This window comes from Onychostoma macrolepis, chromosome 05 (genome assembly GCF_012432095.1).
Source record: "Onychostoma macrolepis isolate SWU-2019 chromosome 05, ASM1243209v1, whole genome shotgun sequence".
NCBI lineage: Eukaryota > Metazoa > Chordata > Actinopteri > Cypriniformes > Cyprinidae > Onychostoma > Onychostoma macrolepis.
Genome location: NC_081159.1, coordinates 11231704 through 11251923, shown reverse-complemented (window position 1 = coordinate 11251923; position 20220 = coordinate 11231704). Strand labels below are relative to the sequence as shown.

Genomic DNA, 20220 nt, shown 5'->3' with positions numbered 1-20220 from the left:
GGCTTGGTAGCCCTTTTCCTGAAGACGTCTGAGCGTGGTGACTCTTGATGCACTGACTCCAGCTTCAGTTCTCTCCTTGTGAAGCTCTCACAAGTGTTTGAATCAGCTTTGCTTGACTGTATTCTCAAGCTTGCGGTCATCCCTGTTGCTTGTGCACTATTTCCTACCCAAATTCTTCCTTCCAGTCAACTTTGCATTTAATATGCTTTGATACAGCACTCTGTAAACAGCCACACCTTTCAGTAATGACCTTCTGTGACTTACCCTCTTTGTGGAGGGTGTCAATGTTCGTCTTCTGGATCATTGCCAAGTCAGCAGTCTTCCTCATTATTATGGTTTCAAAGAACAAGAGATACCCAGAATTTATACTGTAGGGATGGTAATTTATTCAAACTCAAATGTAAATATTCTAATATTTTGAGATACTGATTTTTGACTTTCATGAGCTGTAAGCTCTAATCATCAAAATTAAAAGAAATAAACATTTGAAATATATCAGTCTGTGTGTAATGAATGAATATAATATACAAGTTTCACTTTTTGAATGGAATTAGTGAAATAAATCAACTTTTTGATGATATTCTAATTATATGACCAGCACCTGTATAGTTGCAAATTAATGAGAATTAGTTGACATGTAGTTGCAAAGTTACTTATAGTTAGTAGAATGTCTAAAGTGGACTGTCAAAATAAAGTGTAACCAAAACATTGGCTTCATCTGTTTTGTCGTAGTGACACTGACTGTGATGTGCACAGATTTTTGGCAATCCAAATTACATTCAATTACAGATGCTTTTAGATTTTTACATGCATACATGTTTTTAATATTTGATTATTAATAACATGTTATACTGCATTCCAGATTTTGGGGTTGGAAAGTTTTTAAATGTTTCTGAAAGAGGTCTCAAACTCAACAAAGCTGCATTTATTTAATTATAATAAAAATAGGAATACTGTGAAATATTGTTAAAATTTAAATAAATAATTTACATTTTGGTATATGAAGAGTTCATTTGCAAAAACAGATAACTCTTTTTAACAATTTTCAAAAATCATGTTTTTTCATTGTGCATTCCAATTAATCTCAATCAAACTGCAGCTGGGTTATTTTGACTAGGTTAAAAACTAACTTAAATAAAAAAGGGCAAACTAACACAAATTAAAACTAACACAATAAAAACATGATAACATAATAAAAAACATGATTTTTGAAAAAATAAAATAAAATTAGCAAATAAACTCTTCATATGTTAAAATGTAATTTATTCCTGTGATAGCAAAGCTTAATTTTCAGCATCATTACTCCAGGCTTTAGTGTTACATAATCCTTCAGAAATCCCTCTAATATGCTGATTTGGTGTTTAATAAACATTTAATGCTATTATCACCATTGAAAACAATATAATATTACAGTTTACTGTTTATTATTTCTGTGAAAACCATACTATTTTTTAAGGATTCTTTGACGAATAGAAAAAGAATAGAAAGTATAAAATAACAACATTTATTTAAAATCGAAATCTTCTGTAACTTTATAAAAGCCTTTACTGGCACTTTTAATCAATTTAATGCACCCTTGCTGCATAAAAGTTTTTTTTTTTTTTTTAAATCTTCTTGGCCCCAGACACACACACAAACACATGAACAATCTTGAAACTGGACTCACCTGATCTTTTTCTGGTTTGTCTGAGATATCGTTCAGGCTGCTTGATGTCAAGTTGCGATGTGTGGTGGTTGGGCTACCTAATCCAAATTTATGAAAATAACAGATCAATGAAAAAGACCCAAATTGATAAGGGCACTGTTCCATTATTTTAAACACAAAGTTTTAAAAAATAGTCTACAAAGAAATCCAAATCCAGAATAAGCAAGGGCACTGAATGTCAGATGAAAGCATTGGGGAATCAGTGGGACTGACAACACTGCACAGAACATTAATATTTTTTCACAGGCTCTGAATTGCTCAAGTCCATGCTTTTAAAAGTAAAATAACTTAAATAAGGAAAGGTGATGTGCCAGGCAAGAAAGGAACCTACTGAAACGTTAACTATTAATCTTGCAGAGTCCAAGTCATTGTCATCATGCTGTGAACAGCATAGCAGGAGAACAGCCACAGTGAAGCAAAGTATCCCCAATTCCACAGAACACTTATATTGACTAAGATGTCAGTTTGATGCAGCCAAAAGAAGAAAAAAAGCAGCCAAAAGAAGAAAAAGGAGGCTGAATATAGATGAGGGAGGTTTTTAAAAGAAGCTTCATTTATGAAGCACTTAAAAAGAAAGAAAAAAAGTAGTAACTTTAAAAACAAAACAAAAAAAAAACATCCACCTTCATAAATCCTACATTATCAGATCAGAGCTGCTCATTAATATGGTTATGGTCATGATGATACGGTGATCTCCAGTGGAAAGTTCCACAGAAATGAGTCCATTGTGATTATTAGAAGACTTTGGAATTTAAATCTATTAAGGGTGAAGAGCACCATAACGGGAAATTCTAGATATGAAAATACATAACAATGACTACAGGATTGACTTGCTAAACAGAGATGGTCACAACAACAAATAAAAAAGGTCATATCATACAATCTTAAAAATAATATTTAACGTCCATGTAACCTTTTCATTGCACAAAAGGTTCTTTATTATGGAAAAGGTTTCTTCAGATTATTAAAACATTCTTTACACTATGCAAACTTTTCACTTAAAAGTTCTTTGGGGAACCAGAAACAGATGATCTATGCATCGCAGCAAAATCGTCCTTTTGATACCCTTATTTTTAAGAATGTACATTTTGTATGATTTCATTTGTCCCTAAGGTGTTATTTAATAATTCAATGAACGCTTTAAATGATCTAAGAAGATTTGATTCCTCGTGATATGACCCTTTTAAGCTACAATGCTATGCTATTCTATCACAGCTACTGTATGTTATACACTGTGTGGGGTAAAGGGACACATATACATGTACTGGCAACTGGTAAGTTGGACTTACTAGGCCATCCCATGCTTGGACTTCCAGGGGCTCGCAACACCTCCTCTGAGGTGCGAGTCATTAGACAAGGCACTGAAGTCTCAAGTGGATTACGTGCTTTTAGTGACAAGTGCAGCAGAAAGGATAAAAGACGGTAAGAAGGGTGAGAAGAAAGATTATTAAGGTGATAGAGGTCAGTGGTTTTAAGCATAAAGTAGTTAGTTTTGTAAAAGACTGTGACAATGGTGTTAAATCACTCAGGAAAAAGATTGGATTTGTTAGAGGTAGAGGTAGAAAAGCACAGTTACAGAAATATAAAAGTTAAAGTGAATAACATTTATGTCACATTCAATGACATTCGGATGGTCAATGAATCACAGGATTCATGGTATATTCAATCTAATGAGCTGGAAAAATGCTGGCATGATCTTTGCATAATGTTTTCTCATTGCACTATTTATCTTAACTGAAGGCTTGCAAATATTATTGCCAAAAATCGAATGATCCTTTTGACCATTGCTTTATTTGAAGTGTTGTCTCGTCTTGTCTTTTAAACATTGTTCTCAGATTAGTTTATTAGTTCACCAGTTCATAACAGGTTACATTCTCAACAATGTAATGCAACAGCCTATTCTGTGCATTACTGAAAAACATATGCATACAGATATAGGACAGACTAAACTAAATCAAGGACTGAAAAGGAACAAGTTACTATTTAAAAACCCCATGAACTCTTTTCATGTCTACTAGCCCTGCCTATATGATTGTGTACTCCTTAAAAAGGCCTAAATTAACCTTTAGCAAATATTGATGACTCATCCTGGACTGCAGAGAGTTTTGACCAATCAAACGCTCTCTGGAATGAGAATGTGTAATTGAAGCTTACTGGTTATTTAAAAGCATACAATCCCTTTGATATGTCAGGCATAAACCTCATCTTGTAAGAGAAAATACACTAATGTTCGAAAGTTTGGGGTCAGTAAGATTTTTTAAGTTTTTGAAAGAAGTATCTTCTCACTAAGGCTGAATTTACTTCAAAAATTGAAGATCAAAAATACAGTAATACTACAGCAGTACTGTGAAACAGCCTCATCTTCAGCATCAGATGATCCTCCAGAAATCATTCTAATATGCTAAGTTGGTGCTCAAGAAACATTTATTATATATCATCAGTTTTGAAAACAGCTGTGCTGCTTAATATCAGAAACCATGATACATTTTTTCAGGATTATTTTATGAATAGAAAGAATTTATTTGCAATAGATACATGTTTTTACTGTCACTTTTGATCAATTAAATGCGTCCTTGGTGAATAACCAAGAAAACAACAAAAAATAACCCCAAACTTTTCAACGGTAGTGTCAACACCAAAGAAGGTGCTTGTGAAGTGATTTCATGGAGTCTTTAAACAAACAGAGACGATTAAAAGGAAACATATAAAAGTCTAAATCTATGCTGAGTCAACAGTGAATCAGAAAATTGGTAAAACATTAGTAAAACAATTCTTGTGATCTGTGTGACTAATGCATTTAAATATGTAAAAATGTAAAGACCAGGATGTAAATCTCCTGGGGAAAATTTGAGGCGTAAAATAAAAATATTTCATATTCTTCAGTTATCTTAGAGAATAACACAAGAAAATTCAAAACACAAAATCACAAAAGATAAAAGAATTTGAACAAATTATATTTTTGAAAAGTGTGGAGAAAAACAATCCACAAAAGACTTCATAAAACTGAAGAAGAAGAAAAAAAAGAAGAATCTTAATATAAAAATATATAATATAAAAAAATATATCTTAATAGCTTAAAAGGAAAAAGGAGGGTAAAAAAGAACTGCACCAAACTGGCATCTATATTACCATTATCCGGGGTGGAAAACAGCCTACTTGCGCTGGAGACCGTCTTGCCAATGTCAGCTAAGGAGCGAAGATTGGACTTCTTGGTCTGGTGGCGATGCTTCCTCAGCAAGGTGTACATGACCTTATCTTTCAGGTCAGCTTTTAAGAGACCGTTCTCAATCTGACTGTCAGTGATCATTTCTGAAAGAGAGAGACAAGAGTGAATGCCAAACAGAGAGAGGTAGACAGTGAGAAAGTAAAATTGGCGTTAGAAGAGACCTGCCTCGTGGTTATTTTGCTTCTGTAGGCTTTGAGAAGCTCATTACAACCCCTTCACAACTGAGCAATCTTTTCATTTAAATACCAACTTCACATAACACTGTTCATCAAACTTTTAACTAGAACTTGAAATTGAACTCTCCAAAGGAACTTGCAGTGAGTGTCAGTGAAGCGACACATTGCCTTCTATTCTTAGCCATCAGAAGTGGACGTCTAATGAGGCAGTGGCTTGTGCATAAGATTGTCTGGTGGTTCCTGTAAGCATCTATTTTTATAAAAGAGGGTCAAAGACACGAGGCCTGGGCCCTCAGGCCCTTTTTGTGAATGGTTTGGCCCTTAATGGCCGATCCTTCAATTCATTTTTATCTCAAAAAGGCACTCTATGAGGTTGACCGAGCTTAACTCAGCCAAACTTTAAATTTGCTTTAAATTGATAATATGACTTGACACATCATGCTCTGAGTAAGAGGTACGGCTAGGGGATTCAAGAATGTGAATTAATAAATCTCATTTGATTGGTGGCAGTGGTTACAATCTAACCAGCCATCTTAAATCCAGAGAGCTGCAGTAAATGACTCGTTTTTTTTCAACCAATCCTCCTTCCTAAAAGGAAGCTTTTACAAAATAATTACCAGAAACACATACTTTGCTATCAGTGCACTACAGTTATTTAGCGGCCACAAAATTTTCATTCTGATCTTCCTCACGCACTGCCTGAATTCAGTATAAAAGAAATGGCCATTCTGAATGGATGCAATCACCCGTGCACCAGAGCCCAGAGTTACAGCGAGGGTTGAGAGAGGACTGTATTAAACAGAGCTATGAATACATCCTGACATGTGAGCATTTGGAAACCAAGTAAAAATGGGCTGTGCTGGCCAAGACCATGCATGCATATCACAAGTGCTATCTCTCATACCTTATAGTACATTTGGAAAAGCGGAGTCTGATCTGCTCTAAAATGTTATCTTTCTGATAATATCTGATATTTATTTTTCCCTTTGTCCACTGACAGGGCTGAGAGCAGATAGAACCATTCTGCATGCTTCTGTTATAGAAAAGGCAGCTCCATGACAGAAAAAACAGTGGCTCCTAAAACCTGCTGGTACAAAACCACGACTGATGCAAATTGAACAATGCATAAAACTAGATTGTTTCATCCTGTCCATATAAACACTGTGTCAAATTGCACAGCAACACATTATTGCCATCATTCATCTAATAAATTGATAATACTCACAAATATCATATGTTAATTGATTGCTGTACATTTTATTAAAACATTTTCTGACCTTTGCATCAAAAGTAGTTTGTGCATAAATACACTGAATCACATCACTTCAGATGAGAGGTATATATTAAATTATTAAATTAACAAAACAGTTAAATAATTAAGTTTAAATAACAGTATTTGACGTTTAATGACTTTTTTAAACAAATTCACTTGGATTATTTTTCAATCTCAAAGCAAAATAATAATAAAATAATAAAAAACATAAAAGTTAAACTAAAATCCCCCTATTTTTACCCATCTCTTGTGATATGGCACTGTGAAATTAAAATATTACAATAAGTCATTCTGAAAGTTATATGAAATATTATGTAAAAGTAAAATAAAATAATTGGTTTCCAAAACTTGTAACCTTCCCTTTTGAAAAAAACAACATAGGCCGGTTAGGTATGTTTTCAAGCATGGCAGCCGGCTTGAGATGGTCCTGAGATGGAAACTGATCCTTAGTTAAATTGATTTAAGTATCGATTTAATTATCTGCTGGTCATAAGCAACTAGTTCCTGCTCAGGACCAGCCCATACCTCTGTTGAGCACCAACACTATTTCGGTGAAAAAAAGGTATTTGAGTGCTTTATGTGTGTAACCAAAACTGTTTATGGCAGTAGAGCATCCATTGATAAGACACAATAGCTGCAGAAGAAACACTTACCAACGACCCCTGGCAGTGTGTTGGCCTCTAGGTCCAGCATGATGGTGCCCTTCTCTATACACGTCCTAAGCTCAAAGAGACTATGTAAGGACAGAGTGGCCACATGTGGTTTACTCCACCTCTCCCCACCTTTTTCCACCTTCTCTTCAAACTTGATCCACCTTCGAAGAAAAATCAACAGACAGTTGAAGGTACTGAAGTTGGAATGTGAACAGTTCTGTATGAAAGTGCTACTGCAAGTCAATTGAACCCTGATTTAATGATTTTGGTGCTCAAACATTTCTTGTTATTTATAACAATGAAAATGTATTTGATTTTGACTTTTGATCATTTTCATATGTCCCTGCTGAAAAATAGTATTAATGTTTGAACTTTTTAACGCTAGTGTTTTGTAAATCCACAATATACATTCTTAAATCTACCATATCAGAAATAAATACCAGTCCCAGACATGAGACTAGAATCTAAAGCAGCCCTCATATTCAACTCTAATCTTTCCCCTGTACAACTCTGTTTATTAAAACTGATGACCCTGCTTGAAAGGCTTTAATATGTAATCCTTAATCCTAAAATACACAAACAACTGGTAATCTCATCTCTAAAACAATCTCTCAAATAAAATCTTGATTGGAAATGAAAAGATCAGCAGTAATCATTCTCGTATTTATTTAATCTGTTAAATGCCCGCTGTGGCATGTGATAATGGCCGCTGATTGGGGACCACCTGGAGTGCCACTCAACTTAACATGAAACTGCCCCTCTCATTGCATGGTCAAATCCTTTCAAGAGTAGCACAGCTCCATAATTGATGTGTGCTGCATGCAAGACTCGTCTTTTATCAGAGACCAAGCTCAAATGAACTCACAATCATAGGGATTTAAAGCAACAGTTACTGTTAAATGATCAGATGTGCTTTTAATGGATAAGCGAGTCAACTGGAAACATATGCGCATTTCCAACTTTCTTCACACCTTTCCCTAAAGATTAATCGGGTTGGATTCATCCATTTAAACACTGTGTTTAAAATGTCTTCGTATACTGGCACCAAGCTGTCATTGGCAAAGAGCCAGTACACTTGAATCTTCTTTTGATGAATTGTATGGTGCCTGTGTAACAAGTCTGAAAGAGTAATTAAAACGGTCTTTATTGAAAACAGAACAGTTTGGAGGAATTAACTTTAATATAACTGCTTTCTATTTAATGTCTTTTAAAATGTAATTTATTCCTGTAATGGCAAAGCTGAATTTTTTAGCAGTCATTACTCCAGTCTTCAGTTTCACATGATCCTTCTGAAATCATTCTAATATGCTGATTTGCTGAGATACATTTTATTTTTTACAGTTTTTTTCTTTGATGAATATAAAGTAGAAAAGAAAATTTTTAAAACGACACCGTCAAAAAAAAAAAAAAAAAAACATAATTTGAGCAAAACCGGAGATAAAATAATACTATTAGACACAAGTTATCAAGCTCTTTTTTTTTTCAAAACCTAGTTCCTCCTAATAATACAGGCTCTAATAGTTCTGGTCTGTTTTTGAGCCTCATTTAAAGTTCCAACCAAGTCACGGCGCTCTTACCTGGCAGTTTCCTTCCACTCCATCTCCTGGCCATCAACAGACAGTAGCTCGTCCAGCTCTGTGAAGAGCTGGGGGGGTGCTGGACTGTCATCGTCCTCTCCCAGAATGAATCGAATGCGCTCAGCAGCAGGTGAGACTGCAACAGGAAAAATACTGCGGGTCAGAGGAGAAGGTACAGTCCTGCATATTTCCGGCTTGCCATCATCACTTATGCCATTAGGCCTGATCTCCAGCTCTGGCGGAGGAGGAATCTTGGCCACAGACAGGTCTGAATCTGGGTCCACATCCTGCTTGGAGTCAGACTCCATCTTCTCCTCCTCTCCAGCCTCACTCTTCTCCACATTATTGTTCTCGGTTGCGTTCTCCAGGTTGCTATCTGATGCATCCATCCTAAAACCCAGTTAAAAAACAGTTCTGTTCCCCAGAACACGATCAAAGCTGGTGAGGATGGCTGAGAGAGGGAGGGAGGTCAAAGACACGAGACCCCACGCAGCCAGCTGTACTCAGACCGTCATTAGAGCCCTTCGTGTTTGTCTGCTATCCTGTACACCCCACTCTAACACAGTGACACCTAGGTAGTTAAAAAGGGGGTCCCCACTTGTCACCCCAGAGCAACAGCCCGCCCATCGGCTGCTCCGGCTGTACCCCCTCGCCATTGGCCCTCCGACTTTGGCACCCTGCCTTGAGGCCCTCATTAACAATTAGGAAATGTTTCACAAACTGTTCATTCTTCACAAGAGGGCCTCGCTTTCCTTCTCGCTTGTTTTCTAATTTGAATATTTATTAGTTCTTGTGGAACAAAGTAAACTGTAATGTTTAATAAATAAAGCCCCTCTTATTAACTTAACTCCCAAATTAAAGGTTCATCATCAAAACTGGCAAATTCTGGCAGTGAAATTCCCTGGAAAAATTCAAATGATATTTTTATATCAAATGAGTTATTTCTAACTCACTTAAACCTAAAATGTACTTTTATTTGTGTATAATGAATTCAAGTTGATTCAGTCATTTTACTAAAAATATTGAATAAAAACATTTAAAACACTATGCATAAATCTACAGTAGATGTTACCATATGAAGTGCATTTTAACATCACTCATTTTATAAGTACATACTTTTATATATAAAATGGAGCAAAATGGAAAATTGCAATGGAAAAAATGCTCACTATAGGCTAATAAACACTGAAATGTATATAATTTGCATAATTTAATCAACCAAAAGAGAACAGATTGGAACATTTTTGAATTTTTCAAAGAATTTTTAAGGTGAAACATCATGGTGACTATTTTTCACTACCTTTCACTATTATTCAGTAAATGTTCAGTAAAGTTATGTACTCTATGAAGCACTCGGTGTGATTGAACTGTCGCATTGACATTTCATATACTGTAATAAAAATACAGACAGACTGTCCTCGGAGTCAACTTCCATTGCTTACGTCACTGGCTTGGGTTGACATTTTCTAATGTTGATAACATCAGCATTAACATCATGGATACAATGCTGTTTGAGTAAATCTGTAATCTAATTGTACAGCTCTGCACTGAATCGGTCTGATTTCTGACGAAACCTCCAGAATGAATTACTATCCATAAAGCACTTGTGTTTCTTGAGAAGATAATTAAACTACAGTATCTGATTGGATGAAAGGGCTGCACATAACACTAGCTTTCCAAAGCCAGTATTTTCCTCAACTTTTACTACCGCTGCTGATATGGTAAAAGGCAGGTTAAAGATGTTATCAGCACCTGGAAAAGTGATAACAGAATGAGCAGAAATTTAAACTCTACTAGCTGTAAAACATCAGTAATTCCAACATTTACATAATATCATCATCATCTACGACACCATATTGCACACTATTATGTTTGCAATTCAAAACATTGTAACTGAGACTATAAAAACCTAGAAAATAATATACAGAGATTTTGCCTTGATAGTCTGCCAAGAGTTCCTCTTAACTTAACTGATGAATTCTAAGAACTCAAAAAAAAAAAAAAAGACAAGAATTTAATACACAAGATGTAATGCGCATTCTTGTATTTATGTTAATAACTTTGTTTGGGGTCAGTAAGATTTTTTTTTAAGAACTGAATACTTTTATTCAACAAGGAAAATGGATTGTTTACCCAAAAATGAAAATTCAGTCATCATTTCCTCACCCAATAAGGTGAATACTCAAGCAAACAGTTGTTGGTCCCCATTGACTTCCACAGTATTTTTTCCATACTATGGAAATAAATGGGGACCAGCAACTGTTTGGTTAACCACATTCTTCAAAATATCTTCTATTCTGTTCAGCAGAAGAAAGAAACTCACACAGGTTTGGAACAACAGGGTGAGTTTTTCATTTTTGAGTGAACTATCCCTTTAAATTCATCAAAAGTGACAGTAAAAACATTTATAATGTTAAAAAAGATTTCTATTTTAAATAAATGCTGTTTTTTTTAACTTTATATCCATAAAATAAACCTGAAAAACATCAAAATTTCCACAAAAATATTTAGCAGCACAACTTTATTTCAACACTGATAACAATAATAGCTGTTTGAGCACCAAATCAGTATATTAGAATGATTTCTGAATATTGGGGTAATGGCTGCTAAAAATTCCACTTTGCCAACACAGGAGTAAATTACAATTATATTATTAATTATTTTAAAATATATTAAAATAGAAAACTGTAAAAACAGTAATATTATAAAATATTATTACAATTTAAAATGTTTTTTTATTTTTTATTTTTGATCAAATTAATGTAGCCTTGGTGAGCAAAAGAGACTTCTTGCAAAAAATTATTAAAATCTTACGGACCGCACTGAACTTTTGAATGGCAGTGTACAAAATATACTGATATATCAAGACTGAAGAATTTTAATACATGATGTCCATTGTCTGTGTTAAATGATTATTCAAGTAATAGTTGCAAAATTACATCTCAAAGTTCAAAGTATACATTAGTTGATTATTTTTAAGAAATAATCAGACCAGGAATTACCAGGAAGTGCCTAGGCTGTACTGTTTTAACTCGTTTGGGCCAGTTCGTTGTCCCAACTCTGTTCTACAAAGTCCACACACAAAGTGACCCTGCGATGCATACAGACAACTCTGCTGCGGATACCAAGAACTAAGCCTCAGTGGGCACTCGCTTCATGCTGTTGCTAAGCAGGGCCGGGACAGAAGGAACAAGTGAGGGTGGGAGAGAAAGAGGGTGAGTTCAATACGGGAGAGAGTGCATAGGACAGATAGAAATGAAAATCGCATCGTTCAAACAACTTTCAAAGCTGTGGGCTCTCTCGCCAAGAGCTACGACCCACACAAAGGGGACTTTGTCCATGCACCAGGGACTTATGGGAAAAGCGAGGGGGGAAGTATGCCCAGCGCCCAAAAAGGGACTTAGCTGAGCTGCCACTTCATGCTGGAGAGTCCCAGTCTCACTAGCAACACTGTGCAACATCCCACACGCAAACAGTGGTATCCCAAACCACATTCTTCTCACTGCATCTGAGAGCAAGTATTCAATGACATTCTTGCGCCATGCACAGACCAGAAAAACAATAATTCCCACTGCTCATGGGTTTGTGAATTGTGGTGTTGAGGCAATACAAGCTTCCCACGTCTGTCTGTAGTAGAATGAATGGCCTTCAGCATTACAAGTCCTGTATGCTTGAAGACCTAAATTAACTGGTAGGCTTGGCAGTTCAAAAAGAATCTTTCTGAATGCACAATATTTACATCAGAAGTCTTGCTCTCTTTATCTTTTGCTGATGGCGAAAATGAAGAGGCCAGAATGAAAGCCAGCAGCAGTACAGGGTTTTCTAAATGGGTTTCATGAGTTGATGAAAAGCTAATAAAGAATTAAACTGAATGTAAAAATAAATGGTTGCATAATTAATTGAAATAAAAATGACCAAATAAAGGGCTCGCATTTCTTTAAGTATACAGTCAGTCGTCCTGCATAGTACAATGTAAGTCTATGAGTTCCCAAAAGTGACCAACAACCCACAATTTAGCTATAAACAATTCGGACTGTGGTTCTGTTTTCACAGGCGAAATTAAGTCTTTTTAGAATTTCACAGGAGGGTGAACGATTACCCCACACATATTTCACAACAGGTTCAAGTTGGCCACACAAATTTGATGCATTGTCCAACAGAATGTTGTTTGGTTTGACCTCTGTATGAACTGTGCTACATAAATTGCTACGCTATTAAAACAGGCAACAGATCTTTTTGCCTGTTCACAGTTTTTGCACTAATGAGTGCACTGAATGTAAATAATTGCATACAACATGTTGATGATTATCTATCAAATATTTAACATTTCAATTGTAAACCTCAGAGGAGCAGATGTACACCTCACTAGTTTACTTGCACAAAAAGGCACAATAAGAGTGTCTATTACAAAGGCTGTCTTTTGTATTTACTCCTAGCAACACATGCTTGGCAGAAACACACCACATATCAAGACACAAAGAGGATTTCAAGTCAACTTCCGACTGGGATGCACACTCACTTGTTGTCTAAAGAGTAGGGTCAAGGTTTTCAAAAATATTTTAAAAAATCAAGGTTAAAAAGATATCTGATAGAAGAAAGCACTTGGTAAAACAGAAACTGGAAATAAAAATATTAATATAGTTTATTATAGTTTAAATAATCATTTTATGAATCTATACATCTAATGCTAAATTATTTTGGACATTATTGTGTACATGGTGTATCTGCAATAGGGTCTATAATCAAAGTTCTTACCCATTATCAAGTTAATTAATACTACAAACTCTTATAATAATTTCAACGCTTTGCTTTACTGTACATTCAATAAATATTTAATTTGGAGTAGATTTAAGACCAATTTGATGTGTCAAGTGTGATGTTTCCTCAGGCCATTAGCCTGTGAAAACAAAGTCAAATGTAGGCCACCAGTGCTATGTGTTTCACATCTGTCCAGCAGTGAGGAGCGCAACAGTGATTAAACACATTTGAGGCGTCACATGCCTGTGATGAGTGGCTCTTGTCTTTTGTTTGAGGCACAAAAGAGTTTTATTCAGAACAACTATTGTTCTTTCACTTGACTGCCTCCCCTGCCATCTCCTACTGACTTCCTGACAGTAACTGATACCCAACTCCACCAGAGTACAACTACCACTGTTATCACACCGACTTTCCCACTTCATGGAAAACGTCCACATCCTAATGATTCTTAGAATAGCTCTTGTGGACAAACGGAAGCTTATTAAAAGCACAAATGACAAATTATCTGCCTGAGTTTTCATCATCCTCTTCAGATTTAATTTTTATTACCCTTATCAGTTTCATTTTCTAGCGCAGGTTATGTTAAATGAAACATTTTGTCATTAAGTATGTGATTATGCAGCTGTCAGTGCCTGAGTCCCAGTCAGATAAGCAGTATCACCAGGACTCTTATGTCTATTCTCCCTTTTTCATTAGGAAGTGATTAGATTGGGCCACTTAACACTCTGTGACTCCCGTACGTGCCTGTCACTCCACACACCTATGGAGAAATTTACCATATATTTTTTTAATGTCTGCCTCAATATTTCAGCACAAAAAAAACACTTAAAATTCACAAAACTATTTGTGTTGATTTCCATAGATACAATTCAAATTTGGTGAAATCACTCTTTTGATATCTGAAAATTAATTTCAAGTCTTGATCCTCCTCAGATGTCAGGATTAGAGCAGAGTCAACAAAGGGCCAAGAATTCATTTGGGTCTGACTAACAACTGATGTTTTGAGAGAGATTCCATAATGGTAGCCCTGAGAGACTAATAAAGAATTGAGAAGTCAGTCACTAGAGCACTAAAACACGCCCCGTGATTCTTTCCTTGTTTTAAAAGTAAATAATTCATTTTATCAAACAAATGCTGGATGCTGATTGGTCAACATGTTCCCATTTTTACACGTGCTAAAATTTACACTATAGCAACAGATACGATGCCAAATAACTGCCCATATTTTTTAAATTACACTACCATTCAATTGTTTTTAAAAGATTATCTTATGTTTACCAAGCCTGCATTTATGTGACAAAAATAAAAAGGTAATATTGTAAAATATTATTACAATTTAAAACTAATTCTACATTTTGAAAAATGTGGTAACACTTTAGAATACTGTTCTGTCGTTAATGAATATCTACACAGGAACAAATGGCTAATGCACTATTAACAGTGTAGTAACTACTATTAACTAACAAGAAACTCTGATTAACGATTTATTAAGTAATAGCGCTAAGTTGAAACTGGTAGTTCACTATTAGCTAACCAATAACTACTATTTTTTTTTTCATATATCCTGAGAACTCCTAAGAACTACTTTATGCATAATTCACATTAATTATGAACCTGTATAATGAATAATTAATTCTAAAATGAAGATCATGGTAACCCACTAGTAATGACTCAAGAATTACCAAATCCTTCTAAAGGAACTACTAATTACTTGGATCAGTATTCTAAAGTGAAAATCATCATAACTTCCTAATATTGACTGATGTCATTGTGAGCTTTTGAGATATATGTAAGGTTTTGGATAGTAATGACTCAAGTGTTACTACATCCTTCTGAAGAAACTACTAATTATTTGGATCAGTATTCTAAAGTGAAGATCACGGTAACCCACTAGTAATGATTTAAGTGTTACCAAATCTAGCAAAATGAATTATTAACCAGAACCTTACAAAATCAAGTTTACAATGACTTCAGTAATTACTAGGGAGTTATCATGATCTTCACTTTAGAATACTGATCCAAAAAATTACTAATTCCTTTAGAAGGATGTAGTAACACCTGAATAATTACTATTCAATACTTTACAAAAACCTCAAAAGCTTACAATGATTTCAGTCATTACTAGGGAGTTATCATGATCTTCACTTTAGAATACTGATCCAAATAATTAGTAATTCCTTCTGAAGAATTTGGTAATACTTGAGTCATTACTAGTGGGTTACCATGACCTTTACTTTAGAATGAATTATACATTATGTATTATTCATATTAATTATCAACCTGTATACAGTAGTTCTTAGTAGTTCTTGGGGAGGTATGGAAAAAATAATAGTTACTGATTAGCTAATAGTGAACTACCACATTCGACTAAGCACTATTACTTACTAATTCATTAATCAGAGTTGCTTGTTAGTTACTAGTAGTTACTAGAGTGCTAATATTGCATTACTCATGTGTTCTTGTGTAGTTATTCATTAATGATGGAACAGTATTCTAAAGTGTTACCAAAAATGTTATTTAGTCCTGAGATGGCAAAGCTGAATTTTCAGCAGCCATTCCTCCAGGCTTCAGTCTCACTTGATCCTTCAGAAATCATTGTAATATGCTGATTTGGTGCTCAAGAAATATTTTTGTTGCTGCTTCATATTTTTGTAGAAACAGTGACACTTTTTTAGGTTTCTTTGATAATAGCAACTTTAAAAGAACATCATTTATGTGAAATAGACATCTTTTTAGCATTTCTTTCTCTCAAAAATGATTATTGACCCTAAATTTGTAGTGTACATGTAAGGAATTGCATCTTCTAGTGATTGACAAAATCAATCAAATCCATAACATTTTTATGAAAAAGGTGTCCTTTTTTATTATGCAATGTATACTTTTCTGGGACAGTCACAAGCCTCCCGGTTTTCATCCAAAATATCTTAAATTGTCTTCCGAAGACAAACAAAGCTTATACGGGTTTGGAAAATAAATTTTTTTATTTTGGGGTGGAGTAACCCTTTAAAAAAAGAGAAGCAAGACCTTCAGTGAAACATAAGTCACATCTACTTTTTTTTCAGGCTTACTTCACTGGCTGCACTTGTCAAAACTGTTCAACAAAGTACTGATGATGCACAGTGTTGGTCTATTTGTATTCACACATATCCTAGCATGATCTGGTCACTTCCTGGTCATTGGGAATAGTGTGTGGGTGGACATGTGGTCAGCTTTAAGCACCTTTAATCCCAAACATCCCCCAAAGCACAGTCTGAGGAAGCAGCATGTCCAGACGCTCTACACTTCAATACATGTTCAAATGATACCCAATATACTCATAAAAAAGCTGACAAACATATACACACTAGGATGTGATAATCCTGCCAAAATAACAATCAACTAAACAAGGTTTCAACATCCACGTGCAGACCTGGATAATCCAATTTCACCATTGTAAAGGAATGGAGACCATCATTTTGTTCACCTTCGATATTATTGAACTAGTCAAGAAAATATAGACTTATTATAGCTGGTCATCACATATGGGGGTTGGACTTAGGAAGAAGGTTAGATTAACTAATTATAACCTGCAGTGGAGGGAGAGAATAACTGTAGTTGAGAGGATTACAGTGCATCGGCCCTCCTGCTTCTGGGTTTAAGAGATCTCCTGTGGGACGTCCTACTCAGCAGAGGGTCTGACTGGCTCCCACTGATGAAATTTAAACTTTTGCAGGAACCATAGAGAGAAGGGACATAACACCAATTCTAAAAACTAAAAAATGATTTTAGAAGTCACAACAGATTGGATCTCTAATGTGTTGTGACTTCTAAAATTGACTGCACTGGAAGGCAAATGGAAAGGAATCTCCACATCATGTGAGAAAAACTATTCTTCTATCCAACAGATGAAAAAAAAAAGAGAAAGGGTTTGAACAAAAACCCTGAAAACAACAACCAGTTGCCTCTAACTGTAAAGCTCACATCAGATCAGTAACAATGATCTTATAGAGGAGAGTTTCCCACCTATATTTGGATACATGAAAATGAACCACAGCACTGAATAGGAGGCACAAAGGCATGTTTCTGATGGAGGCAGAAAGGAATAAGACAAGGAGGTTTCTTCAGCAGTTAATATACTAGAGGGTGACGGGCAGCTCAAGAGCACTGAAGTGGAATTAGCAGAATTCCCCTAAAAACAAGGCCAGTTTAAAGGGACAGAAAATTATAGCATTACTCATTCTTATGTAATCTTAAATCTGTATGACTTTTACATGCGATTACAATAAATGGAGGCCTGGAGCTTTCCATCTTCAAAAATGACCACAAAAGAGGTCCATATGACTGGTCAGCTACCTTTCAAGTTATACGAAAGCTTTGCAAGATGAACGACTTGAAATGTCATTTTTATTGACAGATAATCTTCCCCTCCAGTGAGCCGTTAACCAGATCATTGAGTCAGCGAGTCAAACTCAAAAACCGGTCCGAATCACAAACAACTCATCGTGACCAGTTTTGTAAATCGGCAATTCACTGAGAAGATGTGATTTCAAAGAAATCACATGTTGCTATTTCTCTCATAAACTCAAGTCATATGGACAAGTTTTGCGTTGCTTTTTTGTCATTTTGGAGATTGACAGCCCAAGTGTTCATTTACTTTTATTATACTAAATAGAAAATTCAAAAATGTGCCTTTTGTATTGCGCAGAAAAAATCATAGAAGTTAGGAATGACAAATAATAAAAATAATCCCCACATTTTCGTTATGTGGTGAACTATTCCTTTAAGAAGCAGGGATATGAGCACATTTAGAACATTTCCTGCTGGAAATTTATTTTTTACCTCATACTGTTCACATTTAAAGGAGATTTACTGTGTTATTCGTTGCAGCCTATAAAGAGGAAGATTGATACTAACAAACATGCATCCGGATAAGGGATAACAATCAGGAAGTAATCCATCTACAGACAAAAGGTCAGCACTCACGCTGCTCAGGGTCGAAAGGCAAGGAGCCAGGACATTGTTACATGTGTGCCTGCCCTAATCTTCTGCATTACTATATCAATTTCCATCAGAAAATCCCTTGCATGGGAAAAGCAGACACTGACACAGTATATGTGGAGAATTTTGCCATGTGCAAAACATATAAGTAATATACACATTCAAAAATGGTCAGATTATGTGTGTAATGAAATGTATGAAAGCTCACTCTCAGTTTTAAACCTCCTCTGCATAAATGCCAAAAAAAAAAAAAAAAGGAAATCCCGCCCTAATCTCACACCATTAATTGAGCCAGAACAGTCTACAAATCTACAAATGGCTTACTTATAGTTGTGTGCTTAAACTACGATAGGAGAAAGTATTTAAATTAAAAAAAATAAAAAAAATAAAAAAAGACAAATCTCACCTTTAAGGATAATGTTGATTCATAGAACAAATTATTTTAAAATTGTTAGTGCGTTAATGTGGTCCTAATAATACGGTAACATTTAAAGATAAGGTTACATTTGACAAGTCAATTACATTATATATAATACAAACTAACAATGAAAAATACTTTTAAAGCATTTATTAATGTTAATTTTAACATTTGTGACCCTGGACGACAAAACCAGTTGTAAACGTAAATTTTTCGAAATTGAGATTTAGACAACATCTGAAAGCTGAATAAATAATCTTTCCATTGATGTATGGTTTGTTAGGATCGGACAATATTTGGCTGGGATACAACTATTTGAAAATCTGGAATCTGAGGGTGCAAAAAAATCTCAATATTGAGAAAAACATCTTTAAAGTTGTCCAAATGAAGTTCTTAGCTATGCATATTACTAATCAAAAATTAAGTCTTGATACATTTACGGTAAGAAATTTACAAAATATCTTCATGGAACATGATCTAATATCCTAATGATTTTTGGCATAAAAGAAAAATCGATAATTTTGACCCATACAATGTTTTTTGGCTATTGCTACAAATATACCCCAGCAACTTAAGACTGGTTTTGTGGTCCAGGGTCACATTTATCAAGTAATACATTATTAAAATAAAAATTTGCATCTGATAATATTATTTAAGAGCCTGTCCTCGGACAGGTTGTTATTTAATGCTGAGCTAACATGAACTAACAATGAACAGATGTATTTTTTTTAATTAATGTAAGTTAATGAATTAACTAATGTTAGCTAATGTTAGCTAATGGGACCTTACTGTAAAGTCTATTGTAAAACATGTTTTTTGATGAAGGACATTCAGAGAATGAACTGAAATCCCAGAGATGGTAGGTCAGCTGAGCTTTGGGTCCACATCACTGTCAAGTTCTGTATTCTGCTTGGCTGCATTTGAGTTTCCATTAGGAGCTGAATAAGTTAAAGGTCAATAACCGGGTTTGTGCAGAGTCAGCGCAGAAAACTGTACTAAAACCTCAGCAGATTTAAGAATTTATAAGAATAAATCAGCCAAAACTGTGTCATTATTAACTCACCCGCATGTCGTTCCAAACCCCCATGCTGTTATTTCTGCAGTGACACACAGGAAAAAACTGAAACAAAGTGTCTCACAAATCTAACACGCCACCAAACGTCTTTAGTTCTCAAGTGTCTTGTAAGCAGAAATCATGACATCAAACCTGTACACTATAGGCGGAGGTGAACTTAAAATATAGCGTATAAATCATATGTACTACATTTATTAATCTGAGTTTTTGTCCGAAGCGGTTTCTATTTCCACGATGTCACAGCTGGAACAACAACATACAAACTATATTACAGTAGATAATCTCAAGTGATTATATACTTTATTCAAAGTTAAACGTGTCTAATATGAGCTTAAATATCATTTTGTGTGACCTTATAGCCATACTGAAAGCAACAACAGAT

At 35.0% G+C, this 20220-nt stretch overlaps 1 protein-coding gene across 5 annotated transcripts in view; it reads right to left on the bottom strand.

The window, feature by feature from the left end:
• The window catches only part of slc4a4a (solute carrier family 4 member 4a), a 61298-nt gene that overhangs the window by 25935 nt on the left and 15143 nt on the right, over positions 1-20220 (bottom strand). For 2 of the 5 annotated variants that reach the window (XM_058775716.1, XM_058775718.1), the window contains exons 5-8: positions 8611-8746; positions 7034-7194; positions 4835-5014; positions 1667-1743 (exon numbers count right to left, since the gene is read on the bottom strand). In XM_058775716.1, the coding sequence (XP_058631699.1) occupies positions 1667-1743; positions 4835-5014; positions 7034-7194; positions 8611-8746 (554 nt within the window). Of the gene's footprint in view, positions 1-1666; positions 1744-2994; positions 3091-4819; positions 5015-7033; positions 7195-8610; positions 8747-20220 lie in introns of all 5 variants that reach the window. The other 3 variants (XM_058775717.1, XM_058775719.1, XM_058775720.1) reach the window with 2 other exon arrangements.